Source organism: Dipodomys ordii, unplaced genomic scaffold (assembly GCF_000151885.1).
Source record: "Dipodomys ordii isolate 6190 unplaced genomic scaffold, Dord_2.0 Scaffold65, whole genome shotgun sequence".
Lineage (NCBI taxonomy): Eukaryota > Metazoa > Chordata > Mammalia > Rodentia > Heteromyidae > Dipodomys > Dipodomys ordii.
Window position 1 is genome coordinate 5,842,901 of NW_012267281.1, and position 25,905 is coordinate 5,868,805.

Consider the following 25,905-nt stretch of genomic DNA (forward strand, 5'->3'; position numbering starts at 1 on the left):
AGCTCAAGTGGTAGAGCACTCGCCTTGAGCTGAAGAGCTGAGGGACAGCGCCCAGGCCCAGAGTTCAAGCCCCACGGCCGACAAAAAAAAAAAAAGAACTGGAGTTATGGCTCAGTGGTAGAGTGCTTGCCTAGAAAGTACAGGCCCTGAGTTCAAACCTTAGTACTTCAAAAAAAAAATTTAGATGCATACAGAACATATGAAAACGTCCCAATGATATATGACAAACATGTAATACAAAAAATTATAATTCTCACAGCTTAGTGCATTTGTTACTATTGAAATAATATGTAAGTAAACAACAATTACTGTGTGTGGACCATATATAACTCCCTTATTCATCCATTATTTTCTATGCATGTTTGTGCTGGGCAGAGTTCAGAGAATAAAATAGAATACTCTTTACAAAGCCAAGAGTCTACCAGGGAAGTCTATATGGAACAATATTAAGGTGTAGGAACATCATGACAGAATAGGTAGTTATGCAAGCAGACTTCATCTCTATCTTCTGTCCAAGATGCCAACCCACAGAAACCTGCCTATTTAAGAGGGGGCCAACTTGGCTCCTTCTGCTGATATTGAACAAGTAAGAATTCTAAAGGTTCTGTATGACTGTATTAATATTAATTTTAATAAAATGTAGTCATCAGAAAAAGGGAGAGAGACATTAAAAATACACACACTTTATACAGTAATCAAAAGTGCAGCCCTGTGGTATAAACTATTACTTATTAGCTGCATGACCTTGAACAAATTTGTCAACTTCTTTCTATTCTCCTTCCCTTATCTGTTAATGGTGATAATAAGAATACTTCTTTCACAGAGTTGTGAACATGAAATGATTTACTCCGTGCAGAGCACTTAGAACTTCAGACACTGAGTGGTCTCAGTAATCATTCTCAGACCGCTGTCAGCACCATGGTCAGCTCCAGAGTCTGGTGTTAGGAAAAGTAGGAGCTAGGAATAAAGACTGTGGAAAACTTCCTTCTGCTAAGGAATTCTAAGGCCTGTTCCTCCTTTGACCCTCAAAATTGAAGAGTGATAGGTGCCAGAACAAGTGAGAAGTACTGAATTTGGCTCTTATTAATCCTCTCAAGTTTTGAATCCAAATTTGGACCCTTCATATTTACTTCAAGCTCCTTTATTCTGACAGACTAGGTAGGAGTAGGATTTTGTTGTTGCTTCTTTTCTTTTTAAATTTACTGTTCCTAAATCTCCCATGATCTAAACTATCCACAGCTCTAGAAATGATAAGCCCTTGAAACCCACAGCCCCCACTCCCTGCAGCCAGCCTCCAACACCAGCAAAGGGATTGGACAGGGTGGGTGAAATGCTTACTGGGATGCCAACTCGTGTTCAACCCTAGCTTCATATTTATACCTCAAGAAGCTCCACGAATTCATCTTCTGATAGGAAAACCTGAGGTGTTTGGAGGAAGCCTATTTTTATCTCAGGCTAGCTCCATGTCTCATGTCCTATCTTTCTCTCTGGTTTTTAGTTCTTCTGACACATGTCTAAGGAGGTCCTCTGGGCCGCTTCTCTGGAGCTAATCAATAATGTGCCAGAGAATGCACAACTTCTTAGATTTGATGGTCTCGGAATCCAGTGCTAACTTCTTGGAGGTTAATTTCTGATCAACAAATCACTAGTACAACTGTATCACCTGAGGAAAAGCACAAAAAAATGTATTTTAAAAGCAACAGCATAGATATACTGCTATTGAAGATTTAATAGAAAAGCAGGCTTTCCCTGGGGTTAGTTCCTGATTTGACAGGTGTCCCTGACAAGTCACACTTGTCTTTTTCTCTTACAAAAAAATTTTTTTTGCTAGCCTACATGACAAGCATAGATTGAGAATTAAAGTGCTACCAGTGTGATCCTTCTGAGAAACTCTGATGCATATAAAAGAATATGGCAAAAGCACGACCTGAATTTTTGTCTCTGTAAATTAGAATATTACATTATACATTAATATAAACATGGTGGTTTTCAATATTGTGCTATGATTTGTGGCCAGTGAAATAAGAAAATCTGGAAAGAAACTTGTATTTTCTTTATATGTTGTTTTTGTTTGTTTTGTTTTGTGCTAGTACTGAGGCTTGAAATCAAGAGCTTTTTTTGCTCAAGGTTAGGAGCTCTACACCTCTTGAGCCACACCTCCAACCCTGGCCTTTTAGTTGCTAATTAGAGATTAAAGTCTCCTGGACTTTCCTGCCCAGCCTGGCTTTCAACCTTGATCCTCAGAACTCAACCTCTTAAGCAGCTAGGATTACAGGTATGAGCAACCAATACCTGGCAACAACTTGCATTTTGATATTAAGTGTGTCCTTCTGTAAGATTTATGCGCTTTGTTTTGGTGATAGTTATACAATATTTAGTTTTCTAGTTAGAGTTTTAGCAGACTGAAAACCATTGGGCTTATTTTGGGAAAATCATCTGTGGCTTATGCCTTGTGATTAAAAAAAAAAAAGCAATTTCACTTAGTGCTTATAACTGGAATACGTTAGTTTAATGATCTGGGGGGACAGGAAATCAAACCCAGGGCATCAGGCATGCTAGGTAGAGCTCTAGCAACTGAGTTCCATCCCCAGCCCAAGTTTAATGGTATTGCACTATAGTCTCCATGCTATCTCTTACCTCATTTTAGAGGAAAAGACTAGTTTCCCCATGTATAAAGCTTCAGATCATTTCAATTGAATTCTTTCTTTCTTTTTAATCTTAATTTTAAGCTGGAACTCAAAGATCTGTTTTATTGGCTAGGTCTGGGCTTTCTGTAGTCAGATATATCATATTGTGGACCATAGTCAGTCTTACTTAATTGGATTCCCAGGAATTGCAGGAAAAGAAATAATTGACAATTTAAAGATCACATCCTTTTGTAAAGAGACTTTGTTGCGCTCATTAAGTGGAAATTTGCTGACTATTATGTTTGCCTTACAAAGATGCCTGGTTTGAAGAATAAAAAATGAGAGAAAAAAAAAGTTTGTTTGGATTTTTTTTATAAACAATTACTCTTCTGAAGGAAAAAGGTTATTTAGGGATATGATGAGATTAAAAAAAAGATGGAAAACACTTTACTACTTTTATAAAAACCTGGACAGGTTTTTATATCAGAACCTTTAAGGATCAAAAAGACCTTGCTGAGTTCCTAAGCACGGTTCAGCTTTCCATACTGTTCCCAAATGACTCACGGATGCCCCAATGGCTATTGAAGAAATCTCCCAAGCTCTTAAGTCTTTTAATAAAGGTATGGCACCTGAGAGAGGCGCCTTCCATCCTAATTCATACCCCTATTGAAGAGAAGTCAGCTCGCCATGCCCCAGTGTACATTAATCGCTAGCTGCACATCCTTTAGCTTGCTCCCTGTGGGGAGAATACACCTAGCCACTCTCCTCATTTATTTCAACAAAAGTGACAACACTGAGAAATTTAAAGTTGAGCCAAATGGATCTGTGTACCTGTATGGTATGTGCATATGTGTGTATGTAATCACAAATGGGGTTTTAATATCTATGTGCGTGTGTGGCTGTGTGTGTGTGGCTGTGTGAATGCGCACACACACAAAAGAAGGAAGTGCAAATCAGAGTGCCAATGAGAGCCAACACATATGTTCAGGGGAGAAAAGGATCTTCCATCTGTATGGCGATGAAAAGTATTAGGGAGGACGCTGTGCTGGTCCTGTAACTCAGTGGTCCAGAGCTTGCCTAGCCTGTGTGAGGCCCTGAGTTCCATCCCCAGCACTGCAGACAGGAAAAACGAGTGAGTGTCAGGAAAGCATATTTGTATAACTGAACGTAGTGATAAGCCACAGCCTCAGCTGAGGTTGCATCTTAAACACCTCACCCTGGCAAATGGGATTCCTCAAGGATCCGTAGAACCTGCCCCATAGCCAGAGAAGGCCCTCTAGGAATTGTTGTTAGAAGAATGTAGCCACAGAGCCCTTGCCAGTGCTGTGCTGCCTTCCTGTGTGCTCTTCCCCAAAGACTAATCTTCCTGCTGGGGCTATAGTGGCTCATACCTTAATTCTACCTACTACTCAAGAAGCTGAGATCTGAGGATCATGGTTCAAAACCACCTGGGCAACAAAGACTGTGAAACTCTTATCTCCAATTAACCACCTAAAAGCTGGAAATAGAGCTGTGGCTTAAGAGGCAGAACATTAACCTTGAGCACCCAGCCCCTCAGTTCAAGCCCCAGGTCTGACCTTAAGTAAACAACAAAAAGTCACTAACCTTCCTTGAGGCCTTTAATGTGTCCTGATGTCCAGGACAGATGGCAGAGGAGCAGAATCCTTCATACTAAAGCACAGTAGCAACTGGGTGCTGGTGGCTCATACCTATAATTCTAGCTCCTCAGGAGGCTAAGATCTGAGGATGATGGTTAGAGGCCAACCCAGGCAGGAAAGTCTGTGAGACTCTTATCTCCAATTACTCACCAGAAAAACAGAAGTGGCCTTATGGCTCAAAGTGGTAGAGTGCTAGCCTTGAGCAAAAAGAGCTCAGTGACAGTGCCCAGGTTCCTGAGTTCAAGTCCCATGACCAACCAACAACCAACAGGCCCGGGGGGGGGGGGGGGGCTGCTGAATCCTTGATCATCACTTAAAAGATAAATGGCTTCCTCTTGCTTTTCAAGGTGGAGAATGGCTGTGACCAGCCAGCCCCCTAGTCAGCTCTGGGTCCTTGGCCCTGTGGGGCAGGTGGAGGGGAAGAGGCACTCCTTGGGTCTCCACTCTCCCCAGAGGTCCTCACTGGTGCCTGGGTGTGCCTCTTTTCTGGGGTAGCTGACCAGAAGTGCACCTTAGCCCAGGACAGTGACCTGTTCTCCCCGCTCTGAAAAGCCCACAGGCCTCCCCTCACAGATCCACTTCCTGTCTTCCTTGGACTTTTACTGCTTTGCATCTCAGAATTGTTCAAAGACCCCACACAGAAATGCAAAGTTAAAAAAATAAAAGACCTATATACAGATAATGTTCTCTCTGGTTTCCTGAGGGAGGAGAAACAATCTTTCTGAGCCGTCTTTGTCAGTACTGGGTTTGGAACTTGGTTTCACGCTCGCTAAGCAGTTCCTTCGGGTGAAGCAGCATGGGAGGAGCCTGAGTGACACATTGAGATTTTTCTGTCTGCAAAGCCATTTTGTCTACCATAATGGAGGAACAGACTTTAAAAAACTGCAAAATTGGAAAAGCCCATGTGTCCCACTACATTACCCTGTGAGAGTCAGAAATGCAAGGTGTTGATCATTGCCAGCTAGCTAAATGTGGTGGCAATCCTAGCATTCCGGAAACTGAGGCAGGAGGATCTTGTGCGTGAGGTCAGCCTAGGCTACATAGCTGTTGGTTTTGGCTTCCTGAAATAGCAAAGCCAAAACCAACGAACCTTGCCTTGGCAATCTAAGCTACTGGCAGCTACTTTGCTCTGTCAGACCTTTGGCCAGAAGTACAGCTAAGAAAATCGCTATTTACATACTTAGCACACTCTCATTAAGGCTGGTTCAGTGCCAGGCATGGTTCCAGGCACTTCTAATACTATTACCACATTGCTTATTTTAAAGTAAAAGTAGAATAATTTCCCTAAGGGTCACATTGTCTGCGAGATAGGCAACTTGACTCCAAATTTCATCTCTTCTCTTTTTCTTTCTCCCCTTCCCTCCCTCCCTCCCTCCCTCCCTCCCTCCCTCCCTTCCTTCCTTCCTTCCCTTTTGTTTTGGGGGGGGATGCGGGAATTGAGCATTTTAGATCCTCCTAGGCATCCCTAGCCCAAGTTTGTTGTCCTTGTTGTTGCTCCCCCCACTCCTCCTTCCTTCTTCCTACTTTCTTCTGACTTGAACTCAGGGCCTGGGTGCTGTCCCTTAGCTCTTTTGCTCAAAGCTGGTGCTCTATCCCTTAACCACACCTCCACTTCCTGGTTTTTGGTGGTTATTTAATTATAAGAGTCTTACAGTCTTTCCTGTCTGGGCGGGCTTCAAACTGCAATCTTCATACCAAAGCCACCAGCGTAGTTAGGATTATGGGCCTGAGCCACCAACTCCTGGCTTCCAAGTCTGTTTTTTTTTTTGGGTGGGGTGGGGTGGGGTGGGGTGGGTCGTGGGGCTTGAACTCTGGGCTTGGGCGCTGTCCCTGTGCTCTTCAGCTCAAGGCCAGTACTCTACAGCTTGAGCCACAGTGCCACTTCCCGAAGTCTGTCTTTTTAACCTTCAAATTATGTTCTTATATGTGAAAGAAACACTTCAAAGAATATGATATCCATCTTCCTACCTATTTTCTAAGTCTTACCTCTGTAAAAATGATACCACAGCCAGGCACCAGTGGCTTCTTAGCTTCTCCTAGTGTTCATAATTCAGAGGAATTCTGGGCATTACTTGGTGTATTCACACTGTGGCCCAGCACCAGCGGCTTGAACAGCCATGTGTTTAACAGGGAAAAGAAGAGTCATCTTTTATCCTTGATGCTTGAGAAGGTGAGCGGGTAGTGCCATTCTTGACATGAAGGAGCTACTTACACACAAATTGGATCAGTGGGACATGATTAGAGCTTGCTAGATGGTATTATGTACTTACAAACTGCTTTGTGGAAACTCCTATTGTTTTCATTATGAACCCACACTCTATCCAGAGCCAATGAAATTAGTCTCTTAATATAAGAAGAAAATGGCATATAAAATGAAGTGACTACATTTGAATAATTCCAAGAAAGTCAAAATAGAAAATAATAGTCTCATTTAGCAAAATTATAACTAAATAATCTAAAATAAGAGTTTAATATGGTCAGGCCTGGTGGTGCAAGCCTGTAAAACCAGTGTTTGAGAGGCAAAAATAGGAAGCTTGAGGCTATGTAGCCTAGGCTACATAGTGACATATGTCAAAAAAAGAATGAAAGCCAGGCACCAGTGGCTCATGCCTGTAATCCTACCTACTCAGGGTGTTGAGATCTGAGGACTACAGTTCAAAGCCTGCCCTGGCAGAAAAGTCCAGGAGACGCTTATCTCCAATAAACACTAGAAAACCAGAAGTGGCGCTGTGCCTCAAGCGGTAGAGCACTCACCTTGAGCTGAAGAACTGAGGGACAGTCCACAAGCCCAGAGTTCAAGCCCCACGACCAACAACAACAACAAAAAAAGAATGAAAGAAAGAGACTAAGGAAGGAGGGAGGGAAGGAAAGAAGTAAGTAAGGAGAGAAGGAAGGAAGGGAGGGAGGGAGCGAGGGAGGGAGGAAGGGAGGGAGGGAAGAAGGGAAGGGAGAGAGATAGAAAATAAATCAGAAAGGGGCTGGGAAAGTGGCTCAGTGGTAGAGTGCTTACCTTGCATGCATGAGGCCCTGGGTTCAATTCCTCAGCACCACATAAGTAGAAAAAGCCAGAAGTGGCACTGTGGCTCAAGTGGTAGAACGCTAGCCTTGAGCTGAAGAGCTGAGGGATAGTGCCCAGGCCCAGAGTTCAGGCCCCACAACCGGCAAAAAAAAAGAAAAGAAAAGAAACCAGAAAAATGAAGTGCAGATACACTGAGGATGTACTTCTGCTGTGAAAAAGCAATCATCATAAGCCTCATAGTAACCTCATTAAAAGCCTAGACTTTGGGAGGTGGTGACTGACACCTACATCTCCAGTATTCATCATGAACATGCCCTCAGTTTGCCCTACTTTCTTTATAAACAAAATAGAACAGCAATATCTTGTTGGGTTGTCATGCAAATTACAATGCTTGGCATTAGTCAGCAGCAGCAGCAGTCTGCTAAATAAACTCTAACAGAAGTTCTTAACGGCATGTTTGTGCAACACTTGGCCCCAGCCACTTCAACATTCACATAGTAAACTTGATAAATTTACATATGGTGTGCTCATCAAATTCTCAGATTATATAAATGTTAGATGATGAAATAAAAATCCAAAATTTTTTTGACAGGTTCTAGCCTGTCTAGCTGTAACTTGAAATATATAAAATTAAATTAAATACTAGATAGAAACTATATGAAAAAAAAAAATAGCTGGGCAAATAATCCTAGCTACCCAGGAGACTGAGATCTGAAGATTAAGGTTAGAAGGCAATCCAGGCAGATAAATTCCAGAGACTCTTATCTCCAATTAACCAACAAAAAGCCAGAAATGGCTATGCACATGTGGGCTCATGCCTGTAATCCAACTACTCAGCAGGTGGACATCTGAGGATCCCAGTTCGAAGCCATTCCAGGCAAAAGTCTCTGAGAAACTTTTATCTTCAATTTACCACCCAAAAACCAGAAGGGGCACTTGTGGCTCAAAAGCAGAGCATTCATCTTGAGCAAAAGAGCTCAGGGACAGTACCCAGGCCCTGAGTTTCAGCCCCACCTAAGTTCAAGACTCAAAAAACAAAAAACAAAACAAAAAACAGAAGTAGTGGAGGTGTGACTCAAGTGCTATAGTGCCAGCCTTGATCAGAAAGAGCTAAGTTAGAATGCAAGTCCCCGAATTCAAGCTCAGATATGGGGATTTCAAAAGAGAGCAAGAGAGAAAAAAAGAAATTACTCGAAAAGCAATGTGTCTTTTTATTTTTTTTACGTCTGAGACTGGGACTCTCACTTGGTATCTGATGCTTTTGTTCTACCAACTAGCCACACCTCCAACCCTGAAAAAAAGTGTTTTTACAAGTACTACCCAGGCTTACTAGGGCTTTCTGTGGATTTTAAAGAGAATTTTAGGTGACTCTAATCTTAGCATGCAGAAAAGTGTGATCCTCCTCCTGCTCCTCTTCCTCCTCCTCCTCCCCCCACCTCCTCCTGCTTCTTCTTCTCTCCCATAGATTGCCCTAAGTAGAAATGCAACTTGTGCTACTGTGAATACAAGGATGGCTTTGGACACAGCTGAACCAGAAGGGAAGTGGGACTAGACCTTGGAATGTGTTTCCACTGCATGTGAGGGTATGGAGGCATCCTCAGGTACATCTCAGAGGATAGCCTGAAGACTTGCAATGAAATATAATTAGAACTTTATCTGGGTACCTAATGGCTCACTGTGCTACAGTGCTGAAAAAAATTCCCCTATAATCTTGATTGCTAGAAGCTTTATCTAATCTGCTTTTTATAGGAAATCAAGCTACTCCCAGGCACTTTATCAACTTTCCCTTGGTAATAATCCCTGTCCCTGACAAAAGAAGATATTGTCATCCCTGAAGTACAGATAAGAAAGTGAGGCAAAGAAGTAAGGTGACTTGCCCTAGGTCACAGAGAACTGGAATTACAATTTACTATCTAATCTTAAAGCATACTACATAAATTTCAGGAGGAATCATACCAGAATCACATTACAGCCTTCAAGAAGGAAAGAAAAAGAAGGCCTATTTAGTTTTACCTCTGGGAGAAAGAAGATTAATTATATTTTCTTTGCACATGTCAAAGATGTTGCAGACATTTTAGATTCCCTATGCTTATTCTAATCCTTTTCTAAATACTTAGAAAGCCTTGGGTTCTCCAGTGGGAAGATGTGAAAATTAGCTTTATTTTTTAAATTAAGGAAAATATTTGTTTTCTGGAATCTCTGAGGAAAGCAATTAATCTAGAAAGCCATACAGTACAATCAGGTTATTTCAGATCGTCTGGAGCTAGAGGCAACCAGATAGGCAGGAGTCCAGATGGCCAGATCTCTCTACCCACCAGCCCCACAATCCATTCCCAGCTGACCTTCACTGTCCAGAGACAGGACAGACAAAGGTGAAAGTGTGTCTTACCAACAGATTTCATTAAAACATAAATTATTATTATGAAGTCTTACATATTTCCCCTAGTCATTAAACAAATCCATGTTCATTATAAAAATCCAGAAAACAAAGTTAAGCAAAGCAAAATGGAACCAACTACATCCACAGACAACCACCAAATAAGACCCTCATGTGCCTGGGTACAGTGGTACATGCCAATACTCCCAGCACTGAGGAGGCAGAAGCAAGAGGATGCATTGAGAGCAGCCTTAGCTTCATATCAAGGCTGTCTCAAATCACTGCCAAACTTATTCTATGAAGTCAGCATGACCCTCATCCAAAAACCAGATAGATCAATAGACCCATTTTTTTTTTTTTTTATGAACGTCAACGCAAAACTTCTCAATAAAATTCTGGCCAATAGGGCTGGAAAGTGGCTCAATGGTAGAATGCTTGCCTCGCAAGCATGAGGCCCTGGGTTCGATTCCTCAGCACCACATAAACAGAAAAGCCGGAAGTGGCGCTGTGGCTCAAGTGGTAGGGCGCTAGCCTTAAGCTGAAGAGCTAAGGGACAGTGCCCAGGCCCAGAGTTCAGGCCTATGACCGACCAAAAGAAGAAAAAAAAAATTCTAGTCAATTAGCCAGGCACTGTGGCTCATGTCTGTAATTCTACCTACTCAGGAGGCTGAGATCTGAGTATCATGGTTCAAAGATAGCCTTGGCAGGAAAGTCTGTAAGACTCTTATCTGCAGTTAACCACCAGAAAACCAGAAGCAGAACTGGTACTCAAAGAGGTAGAGCACTAGCCTTGAGCAAAAAGAGCTCAGGGACAGCACTCAGGCCCTTAGTTCAAGCCCCATGACTGACAAAAAATTCTGACCAACTGAATTCAACAACTAACCAAAAACATCTTACGCTATGATTAAACAGGATTTATTCCAGGGTTCAATATATGTAAGTCAATTAATATAATTAACATATCAACAGAAGCAAAGACAAGAACCATATGATCATCTCAAAAGATGTAGAAAAAGCATTTGACAAGATTCAACACTCCTTTATGATACAAGCTCTGGAGAAATAGGAATCCATGGACCATTTCTCAATATAATAATATATATGACAAACCTACAGCCAGCATTATATTTTGTGAAAAGTTAAAAACATTTCTTCTAAAATCAGGAACAAGATAAAGATGTCCACTCTTTCTACTCCTCTTCAATATAGTACTGGAATTCCTAGCACAAGAAATAAGGTGAGAAAAATACATAAAGGGGATCCAAGTTGGGAAAAAAGAAGCAAAACTATCCCTCTTTGCAAATGACATGGTCCTGTATTTAAAGAACCCTATAAATTCCTCCCCTAAGTTACTTGAGCTGATCCAAAACTTTAGCAAGGTAGTAGGGTATAAAATCAACCCTCAAAAATCAATACCTTTTCTGTATGCCAACAACGAGAAGAGCAATAATGAAATCAGGAAAACAACTCCATCTGTGATAGCCTCAAAAAAAAAAAAAACCTAGGAATTAACTAAAGATGTGAAAGATCTCTATGATCAAAACTTTAAAAATCTGAAAAAAGAAATTAAAGCAGATTTAAGAAAAATGGAAAAACCTCCCATGTTCCTGGTTTGGAAGGATTAATATCATGAAAGAGCAATACTGCCCAAAGCTACCTAAAATTCAATGCAATACCCATTAAAATCCCACAAACATTCTTCAACGATATAGAGAAAACAATCCAAAAATTCATATGGAATAATAAAAGACCCCGAATAGCAAAAACAATTCTTAGCAGGAAGAACAATGTCAGAGGAATATCAATACCAAACTTCACACTCTATTACAAAGCCATAGTAATAAAAACAACTTGGTACTGGTTCAAGAATAGGCCTGAGGACTGATAAAACAGAATAGAGACTCAGAAATGAACCCATAGACCTATAGCCACCTAATATTTGATAAGGGAGCCAAATACACATGATGGAAGAAAGACAGCCTCTTCAACAAATGGTGCTGGCAGAATTGGCTATAAACACACAGAAAACTGAAGCTAGATCCTTATATAGCACACTGTACCAGATCAATTCCAAATGATCAAAGATCTCAATGTAAGGCCAGATACCATTAAAATATTAGGGGAAGAGGTAGGATTCCTAGGTATAGGTCAAAACTTCCTAAGTGAAGATCCAGAATCACAATAAATCAAAGGAAGATTGGATAAATGGGATTGCATCAAACTGAAGAGTGTCGGCATGGCAAATGACATAGCTAGCAAGATAAACAGAAAGCCTACAGAATGGGAGAAGATTTTTTACTAGCTATGCATTAGATAAGGGTCTCATATCTAAAATATACTTTGAGCTCAAAAAATTAACCTCTCCCCAAATAAATCCTCAAATAAATCATAGTCTAATTAATAACTGGGCTAAAGGCATAAAGAGAGACTTCTCAGAAGAAGAAAGAATGACCAATAGACACATGAAGAAATGTTCAACATCTCTGGCCATAAAAGAAATACAAATCAAAACAACATTGAGATTCTACCTCACCCAGTTAGAATGGCCATTATGAAGAAAACTAACAATAACAGGGATGTGGCCAAAAAGGAATGCTACTACACTGTTGGTGGCAATGTAAACTTGTTCAACTATTCTGGAAAGCAGGTTTCTCAAAAGACTAAACATAGAGCTTCCCTATAATCCAGCAATTCCACACCCGGGCATTTATCCAATAGAGACCACAAACAAGGCCACACTAAAGTTACCAGCACAACCATGTTCACTGCAGAAATTGTTAACCAAAGCCAAGATATGCAATCAACCCAGATGCTCCTTAGCAGACAAATGGATCAAGAAGATGTGGTATATATACACAATGAAATTCTATGCTTCCATCAGAAAGAATGACATTGTACCATTCATAAGAACATAGAAAGAATTGGAAAAAATTATAGTAAAGTAAGCCAGACCCAAAGAAACATAGGTTGCATTGTTTCCCTCATTTGTTATAACTAGAATATGCCTACAAATATATAAGCAAACACACTTGATAGTAAAAGACGAAGAAAAAATATACTTGGACATGATAAATTATACAGGATTCTAGATATTCTCACAGTGAGACCGAAGAGGGATATTCTTAGAAGAGGATCACAAAGGCTCAACAGCTATATGCATATGATCACATAAAATGATATTTATTGAAATAAACTCCAAGCAATAGAAACAAAAGGTTTTATGGTATTTTGCTTTTTGTTCTTTGGAGTTTTTTTTGTCTCCTTTGTTGCTGTTTTTTTATTTCTGTACCTTCTGTCTTATACGTGAGTTTATCTGTTTGAGGAGGATAAGGGGGAGCACAGAAATGGTAGGACAAAGGATGAACAAATGCAGCAGTGATACTCACTAGATACTACCATGAAAATGAACTATACAACTTGTAGGGGAGAGAGGTCAGGAGGGAAAAACTGAGAGAAAGAGGTGACATTGTTCAAAGAATTGTACTCATTAACTAACTTATATAACTGCAAACCCTCTGCACATCATCTTTATAATAACAATAAAAAATATACTGTTTTAGAAGCCAAATGAGAGAGAGAGAGAGACAAAGAGAAAAAAAGAAACTTTTGTACCTATTCAAAGACTAGGAACTTTCCAAGACTTACTGCTTTAACCAGACCATGAGGAAATCAGCCAAAAGCTACATGTAATCCAAAGGGTCTGTGTGGGGTTTCCCTTTAAGAAGGAAAATGAGAACTTCCTCCCGGAACACTGTGGCTCAGCCTATCCACATGGCAATTACATTTACTGAATGTCATAACTTTAAATATATTTTGGGGGGCTGGGAAGGCGGCTCAGTGGTAGAACGCTTGCCTTGCATGAATGAAGCCCTGGGTTCAATTCCTCAGCACCACATAAGCAAAAAGAAAAAAGCCGGAAGTGGCGCTGTGGCTCAAGTGGTAGAGCACTAGCCTTGAGCCTAAGAGCTGAGGGACAGGGCCCAGGCCCGGAGTTCAGGCCCCACGACCAGACCCAAAAAAATAAATTAAAAAAAAAAATATATATATATATAGGTTAAATTCTTTCTCTGGGAGAAAAGACACACAATGAGAACTCATACAAGGGCTGGATCCAAAACATATTAGCAATCAGCAGAAGATGAGTGTAGCAGATTCCTTCCAAATAGTAAGAAATCCACTCCCAAGAATAGGAGATTTCTGTTTCTCTTCCCCTCTGAAAGCCACGCCATTACCTTTTTATTCACAGCAACACCATCCTCACAATCGAGCACAGCACAATCTACTTCCAGCTTTGGAATCTTCCTTATTTTCTTTTCATCATTCCCAGGGACATAGAGTACTGCCCTCCGAGGAATGTACTTGCGATTGGGCCAGAGGCTGTAGCCGCGCCTGCAGGCACCAGCGGCCAGGGAGGCTGTCCTGCAGGAGACACAACTGGGGTTAGTCCCAAATACAATTTCTCTATTTACAAACTTGTGAAAAAAAAAATTTAAGATACTGGGGTTTTGAACTCAAGAGCTCCTCACACTTGCTAGGCAGGCATTTTCCCACTGAAGCCATGATACTAGCCTCCTCCCTGCAAAAACCTGATTTTAATGAAAAATAGGACACACAAATAATCTTTCTAAATTATAGCAGAACACAAGCTCACATAGAAACCAAGAAAATAATCATAACAAAAGTAATCAAGAAACAAAATGTCATTTGGGCTGAAATTTAAAAAATAGACAGCACTGTTTACTGGCATTATCTTCTGAGAGAAGGAGAATGGAGTACCTATTTCTTCCTGGAAAACGACTTCCAGTATCAATATATTGTGCAGATAGCTCCCGTGGAGAAAGAGATGAAAAAGGTATATTCAAACGTTACTAACCACTAATACGGGTTGAGTATTTCTTAGCAAAAATGTTTGAGAATAGAAATGTTTGGGACTTGAGATGTTTTTAAATTTGGAAAATTTTGTATATACTTAATGAGACATCCGGAGGATGACACTCAAGTCTGAATATAAAATTCATTTCTGTTTTACATACACATAGCCTGAAGGTAATTTTTTGCCATTATTTTTTTGTAACACAAGGGAGTGAACCCAGGGCTTTCTATATACTAGGCAAGCGCTCTACCGCTAATCTATATCCTTAGCCTATGGTTTTTGAAATAGAGTCTCACTCAATAGCTCAGGAGATTTTCCTTCCTCCTGAGGGCCAGGATTATAGTCCTGTCCTACCATGCTTGGTTTGCCCCTGTGTTTTCACTGTAACCTAGCACATAAATTCAGGTACAGTACTTTCAAAAAGTTTTAAATTTAAAAAAAATTTAGATTTCAGATTTTTTCAGATTAGAGATGTTCAACTGTACTGTCTACAGTTACATACACATAAAGACAGAAAATCAACAAATGATGCTGGCATTAGAATATGGGCCTCTCTCTCTGCCAATGCACCTTTTACAGTAGAAAAAACAGTATTCAAGTCTAGTTTTAAGAAAAGATGGATACGCTGGCTCATCTTAACTGAGTAAAAAGAACTGGATGGAAGACCACATCTAGCTTAGTAATTAAAGACACGTTCATTAGAAGCTTCCCCTCTTCATCATTCTGCAGATTTGTGAGAAGATTTACAGAAGGCAGTGACATACAGGGAAACCTTAGCCAGTCAGAAAGACTTTAGCTGCCTGGTATGGATGTGTGCAGAGCAGGAGCAGCTCCATTATTAATCATAGCCCCTGCCTGCTCTAAACTATGTCCACTCCTCCTTTTTCTCACTGTACTTTCAGCTCACTACAAACCTTCTCCCACTGTACTTTCAGCTCACTACAAGTCTGTCCAGCAGAAATGGTGCTTTAGATCATAACATTTGATCAAAGAAGAGCAAGTCAGCTCTCACAGTTAGACCCAGCTACATGATTTTTAGATCCAAAGGCTTAATTTTGAACAACCACAAGATAAGATCATAAAAACCATAAAATTAGGAAAATATTTCCCAAAAGAAAAAAACAAATTGGTAGAAACTCTCTGGGAAACACCTGATGGTAGACAAACTAGAAAAAGATATTAAGACAATTCCTTTTTGGATTTTGTTTAGTTTAGACAGGGCCTTACTATTAGCCTAGGCTGACTTTGGACCTGAGAGTCTCCTAACATTGCCTCCCACATGCTAGAATTATATGCACACACTACTATGTCCACAGCCTATGTATGAAATACACACGAAGAAGCTCATGCCTACAGACCTAGCTACTCAGGAGGCTGAAATCTAAGGATTTCAGGTTCACAGCCAGCCTCGGCAGGAAAGTCCATGAAACTCTTACCTTCAATCACCAAAAAACCGGAAGTGGTGCTATGGCTTAAAGTGGTAGAATGTTAGCCTTGGGCAAAAAGAGCTCAAGGACAGCAACCAGGCCCCAAGTTCAAACCCCATGGCTGACCAAAAAAAAAAAAATTGCAGAAACAATTCAGGAATCCTCTAAAAACACACAAATCCTTTCACGGGCATCCTTCCCCCCTACTTCCCATCCCCCCATCCCCCTATCCCCCCCCCATGACCTAGGGACCTCCCACTAGGCTCCATCTCTTAAAGATTCCAGCAACACTCACATCTTCAATGGAGGAATAAGCTCCCAACATATGAACTGTTGGGGAAAAACTCAAACCACATTCAGACCACAGCAACCAACCAAAGCCAAGTGCTCCTAATCGAGTCAGTAGGACTCATCTGCCACCTCACCCACATTCTGGTGAAAGAGTCAGTATTACTGGTGACTAAGCAGCAATTAATTTCCATTTTCTTCTCCTTCATCATCTTTGAACCATCATCCAACCATGACCAGTTCCTCCATTCCTCAACTTGCACCCATACAACACTTACACTCTGTTTTTCCAGCCTCTTTCATTTTTACCTAAATGACAGGAAAGTCTCCACTTGTCCTCATTGCCTACCCTCCGGTCTTTTGCTCACGCATTAATCCATTCATTCACTTAGTAAGCAGTTAATGAATACCAATGGGTGCCCCACACAGGGTTTCTACAATGCCATCTTTTTTTTTTAACTGTATTTTTTTGTCTTTTCTTTTTTGGTACTGGGGATCGAACCCAGGACGTTGTACTTGCTAGGCAAGTGCTTTGCCACTGAGCTACATCCCAGCCCTACAATGCCATCTTGATATATAGATTTCTTTCTTTTTCGTCTTCTTCTTCTTCTTTTTTTTTTGGTTGTGGAGCCTGAACTCTGGGCCTGGGCGCTGTCCCTAAACTCTTCAGCTCAAGGCTAGTGCTCTACCACTTGAGCCACAGCGCCACTTCTGGCTTTTCCTGCTTATGTGGTACTGAGGAATCGAACCCAGGGCCTCATGCATGCAAGGGAAGCATTCTACCACTGAGCCACCTTCCCAGCCCTTGATATATAGATTTCAAAAAGGCTTTCTCCTATCCTTTTACTGGATAGGAGAAAAGGGTGCTTAGTGCTCCTATTGCAGTGTGGCTTGGGGAATGGAGCAAGGTGAAGGTCAGTTCTTCTGACCCCTAGTCAGGAGCCTTGCTCAGGGAACGCCCTTGTATGGCTGTGTGCAGTGGCTGGGAAGCAGCCCATAAGGGTACAGAACATTCCCAGAAGATGCAGGGAGGGTCACTCAAAAGAAAGACCTGGAAATAGGACCAGCAAGACTCCCTGTGAGACCTAGAAATAGGACCGGCAAGACTCCCTGTGACACATAGGCTAGATTGGAAAAGATCAAAAGCAGTGAAACTGCTTGAAATAAAGGAGAGATGCGGGGATTCAGGCCACAGCATGTGCGGACTCCGAGTCTGGAGGGGGCCGTCAGTAGCCCAGTCATGGTGGCCACAGCTCAGGAAGAAGGGCTTCCTGAGCCTCTCTCCTCCCTCCAGCAGCTGAGTCCTTTCCCTCTTCCACCTTCAAGGTTCCAAAATCTGTTCTGTGCTTGTTTTCTGCTCTACACTGACATTGCTGATGAATGTAACTGCAGCAGGTGACAAGATCAAACTTATTTTACATAGTTAGGACTTGTTAACAGTCAACATGTAAATATATTCCAACAATATGCAAATAAGAGGCTTACTATGAGCTGGAAAAAATCTGGTAGCCTTATGGTGCCTTCTCCCTACAGGGGACCACGGTACAGATTTGGTGTTCCAGAGGGGAAGCCTCTCCTGGCCTTGTTTGTCTCCTGCCTTCTTCTTTCACTTTTACTTTATGCCATTGATTAACTATTGATATAACTAGAGACATAACTAGTACCTACTACCATTTTGCTTCACAACCTGGAACTCAGTACAACAATGACCTGAAGAGCTTTTTTTTTTTTTTTGAGGGTCCTGGGGCTTGAACTCTGGGCCTGGGCACTATCCCTGAGCAGTTCAGTTCAAGGTTAGCGCTTTACCACTTGAGCCACAGCACCACTTCTGGTTTTCTGATGGGTAGTTGGAGATAAGAGTCTCATGGACTTTCCTGCCTGGGCTGGCTTTGAACCGTGATCTTCAGATCTCAGCCTCCTGAATAGCTAGTATTACAGGCATGAGCCACTGGTGCCCAGCCTGAGGAGCTTTTTAAAAGTCAAATTCTGAGCAGGGTACCAATGGCTCTTCTCTATAATCTTCTTTTTTGTAAGATAAGAATGGGAAGATCACAGTTACAAGTCAGCCTAGGCAGAAAAGCCCTTCAAACTCCAACTCAAATGGAGACACTGAGATGATGGTGCATACCTGTCATCTTAGTGAGATGGGAAGCCTAAAACAGGCTGATTGTCCCTGGGCAAGAAGCAAGCTCTATCTCAAAAATAATCACTGCAAAAAAACAAGCAGGAAAAGAGACTACAGGTGTGGCTCGGCAGTAGAGCACCTGACCAGAAAGCATGAGATCCCCAACCTTAGTACTGAAAGAAGAAAAGAAGCAAATTCTAAGCCTTACTCAATGCAATTAAATTACTGCTCCCAGGCCTAGGCTTAGGTGAGTTTTGAAGCCCTCTGGATTCTTCCATTGCTATAGACCAGCACCTCTGGCCTCAGAGGAGGTTCTCGGCTAAAGAATCTGCTGTTGGGAAGAGGTTAAGATTACAGACTCCAGAGCCCACCATGACTAATGCCCGTGGGTCTGCAGCTGAAGCAGATCCCAGGAACGTCTGCAGCATAATATTCTGGGTTGTAGATTCTCAAACCTGACAGTTTACTGGCATCATCTGCTGATGCCACCACCCCAGCTGCAGGAAGTCTGAGGTCAGTGGAACAGATCTAGGCTTTGGATCTTAATAGTTTTCTACGGGATGTTAATGTGCTGCTAACTGGAAGGACTACTGTGCTAGACTTTCCCAATGTATGGGGAAAAAAATCTACCCCAATAACATTTCTCCTAGGCTGGGTGCTGGTAGCTTATGCCTGTAATCCTAAATTCTCAGGAGGCTGAGATTTGAGGCTTAAGGTTTGAAGCCCAAGTAGGAAAGTCTATGATACTTTTATCTCCAATATCCACCAAAGATCTAGAAGTCTAATTGTGGTTCAAGTGGTAGAGCACTAGCCTTGAGTGAAAAAGCTCAGGGACAGTGACAGGCCCTGACATTCAAGTCCACTACCAGCACATACATATTCAAAATATATACAAGAAGATGACATGAAATTAATAAAACCACAAGTAAAAATATAGCAAATTTGGAAGGAAAAAATCCCTACAGAAAAGTCCTTCTGATTAAAAAATAACACTGGAACTGCTAACAATATTTGAAATAACAATAATCAAATAAGCCAAGTGCTGGAGGCTCAAACCTGGAATCCCAGCTACCCAGGCTGAGATCTGAGGATCATCTTCAAAGCCAGCCCAGACAGGAAACTCCATGAGACTTTTATCTACAATTAAATACCAAAGAAGCTGGAAGAGGTGCTGGGAAGGTGGCTCAGTGGTAGAGCCTTGCATGCATGAGGCCCTGGGTTGGATTTCTCAGCACCACATAAGCAAAATGAAAAAAGCCGGAAGTGGTGCTGTGGCTCAAGTGGCAGAGCGCTAGCATTGAGCTGAAGAGCTGAGAGACAGCAGCACCCAGGCCCAGAGTTCAGGCCCCACAACCAGACCAAAAAAAAAAACATGAAGAGGAGCTATGACTCAAGTGGTAGAATGCTAGCCTTGAGCACAAAAGCTAAGGGACAATGCCCAGGCCCAGGCCCAGGCCTGGGGGAAAAAAAACAAAACAAAACTAATGTCTATTAAGGCTCTCTTACTTGGTGTATATGACTTCTAAACTGATAATAGTTTTCTTAGCTGAGGGCATATACAGATGTCTCAACATGGGCTGCACCTTACAATCATCCTAGGAACTCTGACAAAAACAAAAACAAAGCCATACCCAGGAAGAAGTCCAAAGTAATTAGCCCTTCTGAGGAAACTTGCAGCAAGACCCCAGCACGGGTGTCTTTTAAGCTTCAAGACAGACTCTGAAGTGCAGCCAATGGTGACAGTCTGCACCAGGCTGACAGCACAGCCCAAGGGACTTATTAACCCAATGTAGGACTTGGGGTTGGTACCAGCATCAAATCCTGCTCTGTTTCCAAAAGGGACTGGGTACCAATGACACAACTTTCTATCAATGGAGCTATGGGGAATGACAATGCGGAGCTGAGCGATAAGAGCTCCTGACTTGGAAATCACAGCTCTCGGCTCTGAGCATGCCTGCCTCAGTAGTGACCATTACTGCAGACGTGTGGGCGCGGCAGGAGGCCAGAACCCAAAGTCCTCGCACTATAACTGGATTCTCATCCCAGCGCCACCATGAGATAAGTAAACTTGTCTTTGTTAATGGAGAAGGAGGTTGTCTCATTTGCAACTGCTTAAGGGTCTGAACACAGAGCTCCCAGGAACTGGGAAAGGAACAGAAGCCTTGAAGGGGGAAGAAAAAAAAAAAGTTCTTCAGAAAAAAATTGCTTTAGATGCTGAAAGAGGGGATACATGTGATCAGACTGGAGTAAAGGTGACGGCCTTGTGCCAGGCAGGGGCAGGATGGTAGAAGTGGCTAAAATGGTGGTGGGAAACAGTAAGCTGAGGGCAGTAAGCTGCTTCAGGGACTGGGAAGGTGACTTAGTGGTAGAGTTCTTGCCTAGCATGCATGAAGCCCTAGGTTCAATTCCTCATTACCTTATACACAGAAAAAGCCAGAAGTGGCTCTGTGATTCAAGTGGTAGAATGCTAACCTTGGGCAAAAGAAGCTCAGGAACAGTGCCCAGACCCTGAGTTCAAGCCCTGGGACTGGCAAAAAAAAAAAAAAAGCTCCTGGAAGAGGCCTTACAGGGAGACTTAGTGTGGACAAGGAGGTGCAGGAGAGCTGCCAGCACTATGCATGAAACAGAGAAGGGGCTAGAGCACCATGCACCTCATCTCCAGGATCTGGAAGATTCCACAAGTTTCTACCTGACCAGAGAGTTACTGCCAGGAGAAGGATAACTGTCTCCAAGGCAGGTAGTGTGGACAGCCGGGCTGGTGCAGGAAGACACACAAAGCTGTCTTGGGCTCGACAGTATCAGGGTGCACAAGGCAAGAGCTGGCCAGTCAGCAGAGACAGAAGCACACTCCGGGGGCAGCCTCCAAGGGTCTACACCATGGCCATCTCCTTGGTTATGACCCAGGAAAAACTAAAGTCTGACCTCATTGGGAAATGGTAATATGTGCAGAAGACTGGCATGGAGGGAAGAGTCCACTCACCACTTCTTTTCTATTCTCTGGGTGACAGAAAAATTCACCTACTAATTTCTGCCACACCTATGGCTATTAATAATCAGGTATTTACGCCAGCATCTATAATTGAGCCTTACTTATGTTCTCACTTTGCTAAGTTCCCAAGTGCCCCAAGAGATTCCTCCCCTATTTTGAAGAACTATGTTCTGGTTGCTATGGCAACAGTGCACAGAGAAAGAGAAAGAGAAGCTTTCCGTGCACATGCGAACAAAATCCAGCTATTTGCCCCCTCCTCCCCCATCACAGAGCAGGCCCTTTGTGCAAATACTATGTGGTACAAGTACAAATAAATATGTAGCCCATTTCAGGATGGCCAAGAAGACATTTTTGCCAGGGCAAACTCTCTGACAATTAGATTACACCTCACTCAAGTGCTCCATTTTATTCTCAGGGTAGTGGTTGGCAGTGCACTGGGGATTCACTTCTGTGAACTGGGGCTCAGGATGTAAGCCATAGGCTGCCAGTCAGCCTTGCAGCTCCTGGGGGCCCATGTACAAAGCTAGGGCTCAGGATGGGTAGGTGGGTCTCCCTCCTCCTCTTGAGTAAATAAAGTGAATAAGATGACAGGCCTGAGCCACCATGGCTGGTGTCTGGCTCCTTGTCTATTCTATGCTTCTCTGCCAGGGACACCCTGGGAAAAGGCGGCTGTAGGACAAAGACAGACTGGAGCAGAGGAAAAGCTGCATCCTAGTTCCTGCTGGACCAGTGTCAATCACTCATTCCTCCAAGGCCAAAACTAGTTTCTACAAGTAACCTCAGTGCTAGCACTTTCTTATTCACACAGAATGAGAAAGTAAACAACTGCCACATCAAAAGGTAAAGTCACCCACTAAACCAAATAAAGTAAGCCATTCACAAAAGGGCAAATGCTCTATGATCCTATTTATGAGGTCCCTAGAGGAGTCAAACTCATGAAAACAGCAACTGAATGTAGCTGGGTATGATAGTTCATAGCTGTAATCTCAGTAATCAAGAAGTAGAGACAGGAGGATCTCAAGTTGGAATCTAGCCTGACTATATATTGAGACCCTTGTCTCTTAAAAACAAAATTCAGGAAGTTGAATGGTGCTTTCCAGGAGCTAAAAGGGGCAGAGGGTTGAGGGAACCATTGTGTAAATGATATGGAGCTTCAGATTGAGAAGATGCAAAAGTTTGGAGATGGATGGTTGTGATAGTTGCATGAAGTCTTCTTTTTTTGGGGGGGGGTCCGGTTGTGGGCTTGAACTCTGGGCCTGGGTGCTGTCCCTCACTCTTCAGCTCAAGGCTAGCATTCTACCACTTGAGCCACAGCACCACTTCCAGCTTTTTCTGCTTATGTGGTGCTGAGGAATCAAACCCAGGGCCTCAGCATGCAAGGCAAGTGCTCTACCACTAAGCCACCTTCCCAGCCCATGAAGTCTTCTTAAGACATTAGACTGTATACCTAAAAATGATTAAAATAGAAGTTTTATGTTCTGTATATTTTACCATAAGAGAATAAAATTAAAGAACTGGGAATAGTAGCATGTGTCAGAGAAGCTGAAGCAGGAAGATTGCTAGAGCCTAGGAGTTGGAAGCCAACCTAGGCAATATAGCAAGGCCTTGTCGCAAAAGAGAGGAGAGGAAGGTCAGGACAGGACAGGAGAAGAGACCTAATATTAGCAGTAAGTTTTTGTCATGTCACATCCTTGCTATCATTCCATATTCAAACACATGAGTGGTTCAAGTTGCCACTCATTTTGCAGGCAGCAGTGCTGAGTCCACAGCAAGCTGCGCCCTCCTCAGTGAGGGCTGTGAGCGGTCCAGAGGAAAAGCTGACTGTCTAGTAGCACCTCACTGCCACCCACTGAGACCACCTGGTGTGGCCACCAAGCTCTAATTGTCTATGCATGTGTGTGCCTTGGAGGGGAGGGGAGTCCCAGGAACAAAGAAGCCCCATACCACCCTGGTGCCCACTAATGGGTCCCCATTGTGTCAGTAAAGGTGCCATGGCAGCTTTTTGGGTGCTCAGCAGTACCTCAAAGATCAGGGAAGGACACTTTTCTGAAGAGAAGGAAAAGGAAGGGTTTTATAGGAGCCAAGTCTAAACCAGTTAAACAGGAGGTAAAGAGGCAAAGGAGAACCAGGGGACAGGAATTGGGTGGGAAAAGGAGAGAACAGAAAGGACAGGAGGGAGGGAGGGAGAAGATGGGTGATAGAGGGAAAGCAGCAGATGGGGAAGTGTGAAGTTGGAAGGAAGGAGGAGAGGGAGAAGGAAGGGCGAGTGGGGGCAGGGGAAGGAGGAGCCTTTTGTTTTTCTGCAAAGCTCCTTGTTTAGTGTTGAGGGGAACAACAATAGAGGATAGCCCCTTAACCCCACTTTCTTGCTCTCCTTTGGGTGAGAGCAGGAGGAGCAGAGGTTTCATGTGAAGGGAAAGCTGGAGGGTTTTGTTTTTCTCTCCTGGAGTGACACTGGGGTCAAGAGGGAAACCTGCACTCCTTCACTGACCACATTTGGGAGCACAAAGCCATTAGCATCTCTGCTCTTTCTGGGCTGCTTCTAGAGGGGCTCCAGGAAACACAAAGGGCTCAAAGGATGTCCTTCATTATTGGTTAACTGCTAATGCTGCTGAGACCCAGGTCCAGGATCCTTTGGCTACTCAGGACTCTGCCCAGGAAGATGGATGGATGCAGGGAGCCTGCATGCACAGCACCTGTCAGACACATGAAGTGGAAGTGCCTGGTTACACTGTAGTTAAAAACCTAAGGCCCTGCAGGCACAAGCAGGAGCATCTTTGCTCAATAGAGACCATTTATGATTTTGGGACCTGAAACACTGTGCATAAACAATAACGAGGGAGAGGGTTCCACAACTGGCCAGGGATGAACATTAGAAGAATAGCCTTCTGTTAACATTGCTCAGTCAGCAGGATGCCATGGCTCACGCCTCTAATCCCAGCTACTCCAAAGGCTGAGATCTGAGGATCCAGTCCAAGCAGGAGAATCTGTGAGACTCTTATCTTCAACTAACCAGGGGGGAAAAAAAAAGCCAGATGTAGAAATCTGACTCAAGTGATAAAGAAGTGATAAAGTATAGCCTTAATGAAAAAGCTAAAGAACATACTCTGGGCATTGGGTTTTAGCCCAGTAACCAGCACACACACACACACACACACACACACACACACACACACACACACACACACACACACACACACACACACTGCTCAGTGTTTGCACTCCTGACTAGGAAGATCTCATCTGAACTAGCCCAGTAACCAACACACACACACACACACACACAGATTGCTCAGTGTTTGCACTCCTGACTAGGAAGATCTCATCTGAACTAGCCCAGTAACCAACACACACACACACACACACACACACACACACAGATTGCTCAGTGTTTGCACTCCTGACTAGGAAGATCTCATCTGAACCTAGTTGGAGAAAAGACATTATAGCTAATATACGGAAACAGTATGGAGAATATCTCAAATATTGTTACCATGGTACTACCAGTAATACCACAAGAAAAAGCAGTGGTGTCAACCCACCTATAGTCCCAGGTCTTAGGGAAGATTGAGGCAGGAGGATCCTTGAGCCCAAGAGTTGGAGACCAGGTTGGACAATATAATAACACTGTCAGAAACAAATGAAAAGCCAGTCGGGTGCCAGTGGCTCACACCTGTAATCCTAGCTACTTAGGAGACTGAGATCTGAGGATCGAGGTTCAAAGCCAGCTGAGGCAGGAAAGTCCGTGAGACTCTTATCTCCAATAAGCCACCAGAAAACTGGAAGTGGCGCTGTAGCTCAAGTGGTAGAGCACTAGCCTTGAGCTGAAGAGCTGAGGGACAGCATTCAGACCCAGAGTTCAAGACCCACAACAGACAAACAAACAACAAACAAACAAACAAAAACAAATGAAAAGCCAGGTGCTGGTAGCTCACACTCAAAGAGGCTGAGATATGAGGATTGTAACTTGAATCCAGCCTGGGCAAGTCCATTAGACTCTTATCTCCAATTAACCACCAAAAAGCCAAGAGTGAGGCCGTGGCTCAAGTAGTAGAGCACTAGCCTTGAGTAAAAAATTTCAGGGATAGTGCCAGGCCCTGAGTTCAAACCTCAGGACTGGCACACACACACAAAGTAAATGACTAACTACTTGGGTGTTAGTGGCTGATGCCTTATAATCCTAGCTATTCAGGAGGCTGAGATCTCAGGAACAAGATTCAAATCTAGCTGGAGCAGGAAAGTTCTTGAGACTCTATTTCAGATTAACTAACAAAGAGCTTGAAATGGAGCTGTGGCTCAAGTAGTAATGTGCTAGCCTTGATCAAAAAAGTTTAGGGATAGTGCCCAGACCCTGAGTTCAAACCCGAGCTCTGGCAAAATAATAATCATTATTATCATTTGTATTTTATTAATACAATATTATTATTTGTATTTTCTTATTAATAAAATACAAAATAAAGCATTTAATAACAAAAACACCACCTAGAGATTGCATCAGCATTGGGTTATTCCGTGAGAAGAA

The 25,905-nt window shown here is 42.8% G+C and overlaps 1 protein-coding gene across 3 annotated transcripts in view; it reads right to left on the reverse strand.

Moving 5' to 3' along the window:
- Window positions 1-25,905, reverse strand: part of Clybl (citrate lyase beta like) — a 185,872-nt gene that overhangs the window by 70,230 nt on the left and 89,737 nt on the right. For all 3 annotated transcript variants that reach the window (XM_013023020.1, XM_013023019.1, XM_013023018.1), the window contains exon 2: window positions 13,914-14,100. In XM_013023020.1, the coding sequence (XP_012878474.1) occupies window positions 13,914-14,100 (187 nt within the window). The remainder of the gene's footprint in view (window positions 1-13,913; window positions 14,101-25,905) is intronic.